Genomic DNA, 14,103 nt, shown 5'->3' on the forward strand with positions numbered 1-14,103 from the left:
TACATAGCAATTGTACTGGACCCACTGACTTTTATAATTTTTTGTTCAATAGTTCATATCATAAATTTTAAAATTATTTTTATTTACTTACTAATTTTACTGTTACATTAGGTTTGATAATTGGGATCTTATATTTCTAAAATTTGATTTGAATTTAAAAAAATATTAACTTTTGATCACTTAATACAAAAAGCTACGTAATATTGCTGATTGGTATCTGACATCAATGTGTAATCAAGATTCCAATAATTTTAATGCAAAAAATAAAAAGAGCTATTATCTGGTTTTCTGAATAATTAAAATTTTGGCCAAGTAAAGCACCTGGAGCAAAACAACAACAAAAAACACACTTCAATTTTACAACAAATTTAATTACAAATACTTGTGCTGAAAAACATGAAGACATATGCACTGCGAGAAAGACTGAAATCTTAACATAAACAATTATATATTTATATACACATGTTTGATTTCTTTAACAGTATTTCATTAATGTTTCCAATTTTAATTTTGATAACAGATCAAATAACAATTATACCAGATTTAACAGTTTGGAAGACTAGCGCCTATAATTTTAATAAATCACATAAAACAATAAATGCAAAACATTTGCAAGAGCGGAATATTCGGTTTGATTTGTTTCTTTTCCTAACTTTTGGAAGCATTTCCTAAAGTTAAAGTAAACAGAGACACATAGTTTGTACAAATAATTTAACAAATTATACATAGTCACAATTCATTCACAGCAATAACACCACATACATATAATACAAATTGCAAAATGGAATGATTGGAAAAAAATTCTGAGATTCATAGGACAACTTGATCCAAAATGTCAACATTCACAGAATTTTTCATAATAAATGGCAAGACAAAGGTAATAATGCATCCATTAACAGAAGCAAAATGCAATGTTAAAGCTGTAGTTCTATTGAAAAAGACCATTTAAATAGCAATGAAGGAAACAATTTCTGAACAAACATTGCAGGTAAGAAAGACAATTAAGCTCAAAAAGAACCAATAAAATACTACTTTTTAAATTTCATTAAGAAATCCTGCTTTTTAAATTATTATTAACTATAATATTGTAGCTATAGTATTTTTACATTTTTAAAATGAAACAATGTTACCTAAATATTTTATTTATCTCAAAATAAAAAAAAATCCCATTTAAAAGAATACATAAAAGACCTATTAATCGATTGGGTAACTTTTGATCATTTGAACCCACTTTTTAAACTTTTGATTTAGTAATTCTAAAGAAGTTCCAAATTTTCCCATAACCCCAATTAAGACTATAATTGCATAAAAATTAAATATAATTTCAATTTTATATTGAAAATTAACAAAATTAAAATCAACTTTAAAAAAGACACGATTATGAGAAATGGCAAGAACAGCAAGATTTTCTTGGTCACATATAAGAGATTCGATTAAAAACTGCATATTGTTGGAATAACACTTAAAAGTTGCATGATAAAAGTCACACTCACTCGAAATGGGAATGCACAACAAACGTTTTGTCACCATTAAGAAATATCACCCGTGCAGATATTCAAATGAAAAATGATTGTCCTTCCTTGTACTTGAAACATGGCTTTTTCTACAAAGAATCTTGACACCGACAAAACGACTTGGTCGTGTGGTTTAATTCCTTATCGTTCGACTCTAATGGGGGTGTACAGGGGCATCTGTTAAAATTCTGGTCATTCTTACAGTTCTTGGTGATGCTTGGTGAACTTGCACCGTCACTTGCAGATACTCGTCGAGAATCAGTACCTGGGCTTGAGTTTGCTTCAGGACTTTTGTCGTGTGAGTTCTGATTGCTATGTGGAGCTGTTGGCACACTGATTACAGCCTGGGGAATGTTTGATGTACTTTGGGTGGCACAGAAGTGTTGGTGCCATGAAAGGGAGGCATCATCGATTGGGCCACTCCAAGACTGCCTGCCACCAACATCATGAGTAAGGTTACCTAGAGTTCGAAAATCAAAGGATGCTGACCGTCTGTGTCTACAGAGGCTCAGAGATGGGCAGTTGTGATCACATACTTGATCTGGGAAGTTACAGGTGAGTTTGTTAAAGTCTGTCGAGGCTTGTTCACCACAAATGCGCTTCTGTAAAAGTAATTGCATTTCAGACTTATGTGAAAACTATAGGAACAATAATCAATTTGAAACAGAAAAAGCAATATCGCTTAGACGATGCAAATTTAACTTAAGTTTAAAATGCTTTTTTTTTTTTTTGTAATTCCGATCATTGCTAGTTAGTTTTAAAAATACTCTAAAGGATTGAACTCGTAACTGGAGACAGGAGTCAAAATGACTCCACACTGTTCATTAGTTCTGATTTTCATGGGGTATTTTGTCTTTTAATACAATCATCTCCTCAGTACCTTCAAATTGTTCTTTCAGGAGTATGTTGGCAAAAGTTTAAATATGAACACATATAATCGAGTTATTTTTTTCAAAGTTTTTGTTGTTATTTATGGAGTTATTGACTTCATGTCTCTGAAACTGCATTTAATTTGAATAATGCAAAAAGAATAAAGAAGTATTCTTAAAAAAATATTTTAAAATATTGTGTTCTAAATTTTTGTTTGTTAAATTCTAATAGTTATTAACATCAATGTAATTCTCTAATACCTAAACAAAATAAATATTCATTCAAAGATTGTTTAGGTTTTTCTTATAACATCTTTCCAACATTTAATATTATAACCTTTAACATTTTTAATGATATTTATTATTTTTGGTAACTACCAGATTTCCAGAATGTATTGAGTTTCAAAAAAAAAAAAAAATCCTATGCAGTTTACAAAGGACAAAAAAGAAAAATAACAATGGAGTCACTTTGACTTCATGTCTGTGGCCGCATCAAAAAATTCATGTCGCCAGTTATAGATTAACAGCTCAACCGAATTTTTTAAAATTAATTATGCAGTAGCTTTTCCTAATTTTCAGTGCATGCTGCACATTACATATTATTTCTCATTTATACAGTTACTCAAAAACTAAAAACTGCATAGATGGCACATAACTATGACTTCCTTCTAAACAGCAATAGGAAGAAAACTGAACAGAATATACTGTTCGTCAACGGATTCTGAGATGACCGCATTTCGACGATTCCATCTCATTAAGGGGTGACGTGGAATGATAAGCACATTTCAGGTATTCACCTTTGATCTTGGATTTCCCTCATTAGATACTTTTTAGTTCAATTTTTTTTTCATGTGTATATGAGTGTTCTGTTGTTTCTGACCACATTTTATTTTTATTCTAAATTTTATATTGATATGGCTAGTTCAAATGGCAAAAATGCTTCAGGAATGGTATAAAGAAAATTTTAGTAAATATTTCATATTACATATTTAAAAATAATAATATTCTTAATTAGAAAATGATTAACAATGTATAATATTTTTAAGAGGCTTCCTATTTACAGCAATTCCTTAAATGAAAATGTTTTACATACAATAAATTCTGTATTATTCATTGTTGTTAATCTTAAAATATTGTCAAAAAATTCAATAACATATAAAAAGCATTTTGATATAAAAAAGATCAATATTTTTTTAAAAAATGTAATTACCAAATTTTAAGAACAGAAATTTTTAATTTATTCTTCATTATTTAATGTTTATGACCCTTACATTAATTAAAAATTGCTCTGAAATATTTTACTTTGCAATAATACTTTTTTCTTGCTGTATTACTAAGTATGTAATGTTTACATCTCATAAAACAGATAGTCTTCATTGTTAAATGTAAACATCTCCTTTCGTCTTTCCTTTCACCCCTATTTTGACGAATTAAACCCATCCTAATGTGCATGCAAAACCGCAAAGGGTTTTACAATCAGTTGTCGAACAGTAGAAGAAAGCTTCAAGTTTTGTTTATGTACTTAATAACTGTCATATATGACTCTTCTGGCTATATTAGTAAATCATCTCTTCACTACAATGTGAAAATTCTCAATGTATAACTCAATTCATCCATTCTTTTACCAACAGAGAAACTAGACAAAACCTGCAACATATCTCATTGAAATGAAATAATATTAGAAATTCAGATAGCCATGTGCAGAAGGTGTAGGTGATATTCAATTGATAAACATAATTCAGTGTCTGGCATGAAGACTAGTACATGAATGTTGCCCATGCAACCATGAGAAATCACATTGAGCAATTATAATAAAGGGGGGGGGCGTTATGTTTTCCTCTGTATTATATTCAAATGTTTTCTTCCGGAATAGAAATTTTTAGACTTTGCAATTGGACCAATTCTTAGTACTACGAATCTTCAAAATTTTTTGTATCTGTTCATTGAGTCAATCACTAAAATACCAATAACAGTCTGTTTTAAAGGCCAAGTTTGTATTCTAAAACAGTCCAAATTAACAATCTTTACAATAAAAAATTAGTTGTCATTATGGACTAAGAAATAAACTTGTAATCAATGATTTTAAAAGTTGTATGAAATACTTTTGAGGTATGAAGTAAGAAGCTTACAACTTTAATAATAACATTAAAAAATATGCAGAATGTAGCACTTTTCTTTTGATAAAAGAAAAGTGCTATATCATACAATGATTTATTTTGAGGCTTATATCCTATTTATATTAATACTTCTATTTTAGGAACAAAATCAAACAAACAAAACAAAAAAAGGCATCACTGTTTCAAATTTATTACTTTATACACTGTTACACTTTAAATAATTTAATCTAGTATTTACAATAATCTGAGTGAATATCTCTATAACTATAGTTTCACCCATAGAAAAATAGCTCTTAATATTTTCAATATTTGAAATAATAATTTGAATTAAAGATAATTTAAATTAAATCGAAGAATTGAAATTATTTCATTATAATGAAATCTCGGCAAACTAATTAATTTGGGAATCATTATACATTTTGTAGGATAAAAAAAATGTGATGAAAGATGCTAAGCAATTCCATGCTAGAATTCTTATCAAGAAATGACTATGAGATATATAAGCAGAATCAACAAAACTGGTGAAAGGCTTCCAAAATAGAACTGAGAAATCTTTTTGTTAGAGACTGCAAAAAAATCTGCCATGGCTATCATAAAGACCACATTGTGCATAATTGGACAGTAACTGCCAAACTTAGCAAGCTTACATTTTTTTTTTTTTTTTACAATATATAAAAATGAATGCATAAAAAAGTTTTTAAACAGTGGTGCAATACGAATAAGAGGCATTCTGAATACAATTTGATTATTTCATTCCCAGTGGTATGCAGTGGTTTAGTAAGGGCAAATGTCACCAAGTAAATGACATTTCTTCATATCATATCCAGCTTTTTAAAGGAATAAAAATTACCAATATTTCATATCCGTGGCAACAAAGGGAAATGTCCTTTGCCTCCTAATCATTATGCAGCTGATTTTAAGTGAACATGAATTAACTTTTGTATAAAATAATTACAACTATAACAAAGTGCCTCCAGAAGTTTCTAAAGCTTACATTAGATTGAAAAGCAAAAGTCAATAAAATATACAATCTCTCTCATATCACTCAAACTCCCTGACAAAGTCTATATCCTCCAAAATATTTATGATCTAACAATTAATATATGAAATGAATAATAAATAATGAATAATTACTGGGAACTAACTTGATTCCTTGAATATTCAGCATTTTAATATACTTATAAACAAAATTTGATTTTAACAAATATCTCTCAAGGTTTCCAAGACTAATATTATTTTCCATGCAGTGAAGAATTTAAAAACTAACATAAAATAAACCATACCTCCATCTGAAGTAGTTCTTGTTTCTTCTTTTCTAATTCCTTCTCTTTTTTGGCCTTCTCTTGCTCCCACTGGAGACGCTCTTGACTTAATTTCTCTTGAATGTTCCGTAGTTCTTCGAGTTGATGATCAGGTCGATATCTTCGTTTACCATATTCTCTATTGAGCAAATATCAAAGTAAATAGTTTATTATTTCAAATTTTTTTTATTTTAGATCGTAAAAGAAAAAAAAAGTTAGCATTCTATAACCTTTTTTTTTTATTAAATCCAATAAAGCTACTCTATTTTTAATGGCCAAATTTTAAAATTTTTTTCTCATATAATGACTTTTAAAAATCATTCCTCACATATAATACTTTTAAATGTTGTTAAAAATTTTTTTATGTCTATGATAAAAACTTATTTTTTAAAGCCAATAAGTTATTTTTGCATATAATATATGTTTTAAAATTACAAAATAAACTTTATACTTACTTTCTATATACAGACAGGTGATGATGTACTAAGCTCTGAAAATAATAAAAAATATAATAAATATCGATCACAAATCTTAAAATATTTTATTCTTATTTGATTGAAATAGTGAAAACGTTCATTCCAATGGAATTAAATTTTTATAAAGAATTAGCCGTCTTTGGCGACTAGTTTGTTCGCCTATATTATTGACTCTTTAGACTGTTAACTTATTAATATAGGATGCATTTCTTTTAAAAAACACTTCACCTTATAATTTGATATGACTAAAACATATGAATTCAATTATAACAAATTACTGCAATTTACAAAGTTTATATATTATGAAATAAAAACAGAAATAAAGAACGTACAATGGATTTAATGATTGGCTAAAGAACATACTTGAATGTTTTGACAGTGTGTTTGAATTCTATCCAAAACGAAATTTATATTATTAAAAAGTCCTCTTTTTGTATCTTAAGACATTAGAGCTTTTTTATAAGATAATTGTTTATGAAGATATGTGTATCAATTTCCATAGGTAAGACATAACTATTATGGCTAGGCTTAAGATTAATGTACAGCACCAAAATTGAAAAAAATTAGAGCAATTTCTTGCCAAATATAATTATGAAAATTTTTTATTGCAATTTTAAAAGCTGTTTGTTAACATTTCTGCTATACACCTAGGACTGCAGACTTTCAGAGAATTTTGACTTGATTTTGATATGCTTGGTAAGAGAATTTACATTAATCTTAAGTTTTACCACGACTTTTTATATGGCAATGGTTAAGCCTAAATTTGCACTTGATTGCATTTTTTGTTTGAAGCCTATTTCTTGATTTCTTTTATATCTTCTTTCCTCTGTCTGAATGTTCTCTTTGGTGTGACTAGGTGAAGTATCTTCAGAATAATTTTAATAATATTTTTTAGCTCCAATAATTAGCTATGTGAAGCACTTGATTCATTACAGCTGTAAAAATGTTCAATGACTGCAGTCTGAAATTTGAATGATATTTTGTTTATATTTGAGTATTGCAATTCGACAATTCGTAATAAGCTCAATTTCTGTGCCATGTACATAATATATATATATATGCCATTGCTAAAATATTTTTCAGTTTGAAATTATACATTTACTGTTTATATTATATGCAGATTAATTCTCGATTACTATTAATGATTATCAATTAGTTAATATAAAATGCTACTAAAACACAAGAATAATAATCAAACATCTTTTATAATTTAATATGTTTTCCATATAATTTTAATTTATAGATCATTAACTGTCAGAGACTGATTTTTCAGATAGAATAAATTTACCGTCACATTAGCTAGAAGATGATTCAATTCTGCAACTTCTTCTATGCGGTTGTAACCACTTTGGAATGAGCTACTGGAAGCATTACCACTTGATGCAGTTTCCTGAAAGACATATACATTACCTTAGAAATCAAGTAATTATACATGTTAGATAACACCAAAAGTTAGTACTTATTTGGAGGAAATAAATTTAACTTTATAAAGGATTTCTTAAAATTAATGTAAAAAACATATCATACAATTCATGCATGATTTTTAAAAATATATATCTTTACCATATCACTTAATTAAAGTTTTTTTTTTTTTTTTTTTACTACACATATAAATTTAATATTATTCAATACCCCCTGCTTACAATATTTAAATAACATGAATACTATATGAAGATCTTTATTTGAGCAAATTTCAAAAAGATTTATTCAAAATATTAAGTGATGCCAATGGTTTCATGCTTACTCAAAATTTTGCTTTAAAAATAACTTCATTTCATGGCTATTTTTTAATATTCATATATTTCTATTTATTTATAACATTTCATAATCAAATTATTACAATACTTTTACAATACTGGAAAACTTTTAAATATATAATTTTCTAAATAATTATTCATAATATAATTAACCCATAAATTTACTGAAATTTTATAAAACAATCCTTATATATGCACATTTATCAAGTGTCAATTGAAAACACAATATAGCAATATTACGTGCATCTCACCAATTTTATATGAGTTATTTTTAATGACGAATCTAAAAAATACACTTACAGGACTTTTTAAAGATGAAATGAATTTCATATTAGGAACTCCCTCTGTTTTGGGCTGAAAAAGTTTAAGTGTTGATTGAAAAGAATAATCAAGAGTTTTTAAAGTAACATTCTACATAATAAACTGCAACATTTAATAATATTTAGATAGTAATTTTTAATATTAAATTCATAATTCTCTATGCAGTCAAACTAATCTTAAAGAGAAAAAAGTATTAAAAGTTATAAAAAATAAAGACACTTCACAAGTTTATTATTATTATTTGAGAAAAGGAACCAAATTTGAATTATTATCTTTTTACTGGGAGTAAAAAAATGTCTTTAGCCACATGATAGAACTGTTTCCTTATTTTGATTAAATAAATTTCAGTCTTTGGAAATGAACTTTCGAAACCAATATATTATACTTTTCAATATACAGGGTGATCAAGAAATAACAGGAGGTGTTCGGAGTCCTTTAGCATGTTATGTATAACAAAATTTGGCTACTATATACATTAGATTATGCGATTTCAATTTATCAATGGGGGAAAAAATAGTACCAAAAACGCCGATTGGGTAAATCCTTGCGCTGCTAGAGCGTAATGTGTGGAAAAAGAATATATAACTGCCAATGGCAACAGTAAATAGCATTATACCAAATACCGATGAAAAGCGTTTATTATAGCAACTTACAAATTTGGCTCAAAGTGACTTCCAATAATTGCATACGGTACACGAGGTTTCCGACGGTCACTTGCAGCATATCGGCATTTATTCGTCTGACATGTAATGTTATTTGATCTTTTAAAGCAGGAATGTCAGGTACATGTGCATGATACACAATGCTTTTCAAGTTGCCCCACTACCAGAAATTGCCAAGATACAGACCAGTGTTATCAGTTAATGGGTGTTATCTTATGCAATAAAATTTCAGGATCTTACGCAGTATCTTTTGCACTGTCGAGAATGGGATATCTGTTTGCCGTGATATTGAATGGGCATTGCTGGTATCCTGCTTATTAGGTGATCCACAACGGCTGTTGCAACTTCTTCAACTTGTTCCTGCTTGAAACCTTACGTCCTCAGCCTTTTGCACACCAAACATTCCTGTTGTTTCAAATCTTTCAACCATTCTCCGTACGTTAGTTATGGTCTTCATCCCCCAGGTAACTGTTTTAACTGCCGGTATTCATGAAGAGCAGCACTGGCATTTTCATCTTTCTGATAAAACAGCTTGACTAATAATGCATGTTCATGTGCGACAACTCAATCGAAAGGCGGATTCTTGAAGAATGACTTAAATTTCCGCAACGTTTCCTTTTATCTTCAATGTCATGTCGCAAAGTACCCATATAAGCAAATAACATAATAAAGTTTTTGATCCCAGCGCCAGGATTTTTGCTATTGGCGTTATTTGGTACTATTTTTTTTTTTTGATAAATTAAAGCTGCATATCTTAATGTGTATGGTGGCCAAATTTTGTTATATTTCGCCCAGTATATAACACACTACAGCGCTCCAAACACCTTCTGTTATTTCTTGATCACCCTGTATATTCAATGATATGAATTTTTTTCCCAATGCAATTATGAATATTAGCAAGAAAAAATTGCTTTTTGACATGGAAGAAAAACTTGACGAAGTTAGATTGGTCACTTGGAAGTTTAAAATAAAAACTAAGAGGCTTGAACTAATTTAAATTTTGTACTTATTTTTATAAATATATATAATTTTTGGTTAAAAAATTCTACAAACACACACCAGAAAATATTTTCATTGCTAGGGATGGGTATCACATTATATAATAACAGATGTCATGTTTAAACATGTTTTGTTGGCAATATATTTAATCAAAGATTTATTGCATCTTTTCACCAAAACTCAAATTCTGCATAGACAAATGGAATTTGAAAAAGTATACAAAGAAATATGAAAAGTAAGGCATTCAAACTGTGTTAGAAAAATACTATCAGGAAAGATGGAAGAAAAATCATTGTAAAAGCAAAGCGAACATTTTACATCAGAGAGATGTAAATGTATGTACAAAAGCAAAGCGAACATTTTACATCAGAGAGATGTAAATGTATGCACAAATGTTTTGTACAAATTTTACAGAAAAGATTATTGATCAAGTCACGGTATATGCAACAATTTTCAAGACATTTTAAAATTCCCACGAAGTATTTCATTTATTTAAATAATTACCTTGATATGAAGACTGGAATCAGAACAAGAAAGTTCTCTGTCTCCATGACAATCCCCATCCATCTCTTTTAGCTGCATCAGTTTTCGTTTTAAAACGCTGACTAAATTAAAAGAACAAGGTAAAGTAAATAAATTAAAATACTTGTAAAAAAAGATTTCCCAATTACCTTTGAAATAAAAAGTTACATTATTCAAAATTCAATTGGAAATATCTTTCTTCACAGAAAATGTTTTGTCTAATTATTAAAGAAATACAGTTAAATATACAATTAAAAAATTATATTCTCTTCCAAGGGAATTCTGACATACAGATTTTTTTTTTAAATCCTTAAATTTTAAACAAAAATGCTCTTCACACAATATACAAGTAACTCTCATATTGAAAATGAACATGATAATCATATATTATTATAAATAGACTGATATACCATTATATTATGAATTATCTAGCCAAAACATTGTGAATACAGATTAAAATTAAAAATTATGGAAGATCCAATAACCAGGAGAGACAAGCTGCCATTTTACAGCAAATTCACAATCAGACAATAAAATGTTTATTTATATTCAATTTTAAAAATTAGATGCCTTCCAAATATTCCTCATCTTATTAACATGAATGTTTATTAAATATGGTATATTATATATCAAATACAAAACCAGTTATTCTGCCATGTTTTATTTTGTGGGATATTAGCCATAGTAGCAAAATATAGGGTATTGATAGCCTCTAAGAGGATTATAGCCCAATAGCTAATGTTTAAACTGTTCAAGACATTTGTTTCCAATAGAAAAAATGCACTAAATGACCAATAATCATATTTTATATTAAATAACATTATATTATATTATATTATATTATATATATATATATCAATAAAGTGACAGCACAACATATTATTATAAGTCAACATTTTATTCGAATATCACTCTTTCAGATTATTACAATAGCTGCCTGAAGATCCTCAAAAAAACATGGCATATCAATATCAGATAGTTAAAGATAAGATTATTAAATTTTGAATGGCATGTGAAAAATTAAAAGTCTATGCGAAGCCACAGTAAAAGAATTTTTATCCATGAATTTAAGTGATATAAAAATAATTAAATATTGGTGTTTATATTGAGTTTATAACAAATATATTTAAATTACGAATTCTTACCTTTATCTGTTACTTCTCTTCCAGAATTGTCAAAGCCACCAAAGGTCTCAGCTCTTTTTGGCAGAATGGGAGACATGTTGGCAGAAGTAGTGTATTCAATAGAATTACTGTAAGGACTTGTATCAAAATAAAGCATTCGACTGGCTATACTGCATGCTGAAAATACAAAAATGGATTTCAGGGAAAGAGAGAGCAAACAGAAGTTTTAATGGATTTGTTTTACATTAATATTTTTTAAAACACATAAGGAATATCTGAATAATAATAATTAATATGTACGGCAAAAACATTAGATAAAACTGTTTTCATTTCAAATAACTATCATTAATGTACAATAAAAATTAGAGACAAAATTTCTAGAATTTCAGAGTATTTCTAGAAATACGTTGTTTTAATAGGGGAAGTGGAGGTAATGGAATCAATTATCATAGATTAAGGAATTCCTTTAAATTTTTTTTTTTTTTTTTTTTTTTTTTTAAGATTTTATATATGATTGAATGATTAAGGAATGACTAAAAAAATCGAATAAAAGAAAATCTAATAAATGTGCTTGCTTTTCACAATCAAATAATTTAAGGATCCACAACTTTTTTGGATTGTACAAGAAATAAATATTCTCTTTCAATTTTTAGACAGTTTCACTGCTTGAGCATCTGTACTTAAGAGACTTATTTGTCAAAAATATTAGAACTAACAATGTAATTTTTTTAAATAATGAAACTAAGAGATGAAAATATAAAAATCTTTTTTAAAATTATATTTTAATTTGTTAAATGGCATAGAATTTCTAATAAAATTGAAAATTACATTAAAATGTTTTGTTTTCATCAAAGAGAATTCCTTTTTAAAAATATAAAACAAGTATTTTTATACCTTGATCTAAATATGAAACTAATAAATTTTCTGTTTCCTCTTCATCTTTTTGGAGAAATTGCTGCAAGTCAACCTGTCAACATTTTAAAGCTAATATTCATAAAAGAAAACACAATAAAAACACTAAAAAATGTATTTTTTTCCTTTAAAAGAACAGTTAATTTTATTTTAGAGCAGAAAGTTTCTTTCATACAAGCTAGTTTTCAATAATTTCATATTAAGGTTCATGTGCTCAATCATATAGTTGCCATTAGTATCAAGAAATCAAAAGTTATATAGTTTAAAGTTGGTAGTTTAACATTACAGCATATTAAACTGTTCAGTTTTGAAGAGCAAATACACTATGCAGTAGAAAACAGAAATTGTGTTTTAATTTTAAGTTTATCGAGGCATATTTAAAACTTTTTTTTTTCATTATAAATCTAAAATGCCAATAAAAATTATAAAATCACCGAGTTTTTGGCAGTTATAAAAGTTCTGATTAAACTAACTACAATAACCATAAAGCCTCTTCATGCACTGCAATAGCCATAAAGAATCATTTACAACCGATTACTAAAAAAAATTAAAAACAATACTATCAAATACTGCATAAAATTTTCGGGTAAATCAAGTTCAAGGAAAAGTTAACTTCATTTTTTACAGAACAGTCATTAAATTAATTCAATTGTATTTAAACCCTTATCAAAATAATTAGTGAAATAAAATCGCTGAAAAATAAAAAATAAATATTTTTGACAAAAAATAAAAATAAAATGAAATCTATGATCGCAAATTTCAAGTTATCATACGAGGACATTATTATTTTTAAGTCATTATTTTTCTTAATTAATTTAAGTCATTAACCAGTTTAAACCGGTTTGAAACAATCACGAGACTTCTCTGCCGGTCTCTATCTTTCTATATTGTTACCGATTTACTTCCACTATTAAGTCCGTAAAGTCACCGGGTTCGTTTATAGTGGATGTATGGTGTGAAAACAATCAATAGGCTTCAATAAAAAAAAAACAACGACGACGTTTATTAAACACGTAAACACTAACACACAAACGACGAATACAAAGCCAACTATATACAGCCGAGACCTGCACACAGTAGCACACTACGACAGACAGTAGACAATCGAACACAGCACACAAAGAGGCCAGACAGAATGCAGCAGGAGAGCGGACACTCGGAGCTTCGCTCTATGGTCTCTCCAAACGGCTGAAATTCTCACTATCCCTCGCTTTAGCTGTATGCAACTGCCGACTCATTACCACACGACTGGCTACTCCTCACAGGACTTGATGCTGCTTCCACAATAGACAACAGGACCGGCACACAGCTCAGTTCAGCAATAGCGTGAGCTCCACACAAACGCTGGCACTCCGCCGTTGATTCGCTATCCTCTCGAATACTCGTTATTTGTCTACGACTGCGACTATGTTTCCAACTACGATTCCGCTTCTGGTTCATTGCAGCTTGAGACTACCGTCCTTTTATAGTTCCCGGGAGGCGGGCCTAGAACCTTCTGTTCCTTTCAGGTGTGTCTCCAGCATTATTAT

General features: G+C 28.4%; 1 protein-coding gene across 8 annotated transcripts in view; it reads right to left on the bottom strand.

Moving 5' to 3' along the window:
• Window positions 1–365: 365 nt before the first annotated feature.
• LOC129973074 (A-kinase anchor protein 13-like) overlaps window positions 366–14,103 on the bottom strand; it is a 403,154-nt gene continuing 389,416 nt past the window's right edge. For 7 of the 8 annotated variants that reach the window (XM_056087445.1, XM_056087444.1, XM_056087446.1 and 4 more), the window contains 8 exons: window positions 12,557–12,629; window positions 11,684–11,839; window positions 10,521–10,621; window positions 8,335–8,388; window positions 7,566–7,667; window positions 6,257–6,291; window positions 5,784–5,940; window positions 366–2,116 (listed from right to left, as the gene is read on the bottom strand). In XM_056087445.1, coding sequence (XP_055943420.1) covers window positions 1,604–2,116; window positions 5,784–5,940; window positions 6,257–6,291; window positions 7,566–7,667; window positions 8,335–8,388; window positions 10,521–10,621; window positions 11,684–11,839; window positions 12,557–12,629 — 1,191 coding nt within the window. In that variant the 3' untranslated portion in view covers window positions 366–1,603. The remainder of the gene's footprint in view (window positions 2,117–5,783; window positions 5,941–6,256; window positions 6,292–7,565; window positions 7,668–8,334; window positions 8,389–10,520; window positions 10,622–11,683; window positions 11,840–12,556; window positions 12,630–14,103) is intronic. The other variant, XM_056087447.1, reaches the window with a different exon arrangement.

The sequence above is a fragment of the Argiope bruennichi genome, chromosome 6 (genome assembly GCF_947563725.1).
Source record: "Argiope bruennichi chromosome 6, qqArgBrue1.1, whole genome shotgun sequence".
Taxonomy (NCBI): domain Eukaryota; kingdom Metazoa; phylum Arthropoda; class Arachnida; order Araneae; family Araneidae; genus Argiope; species Argiope bruennichi.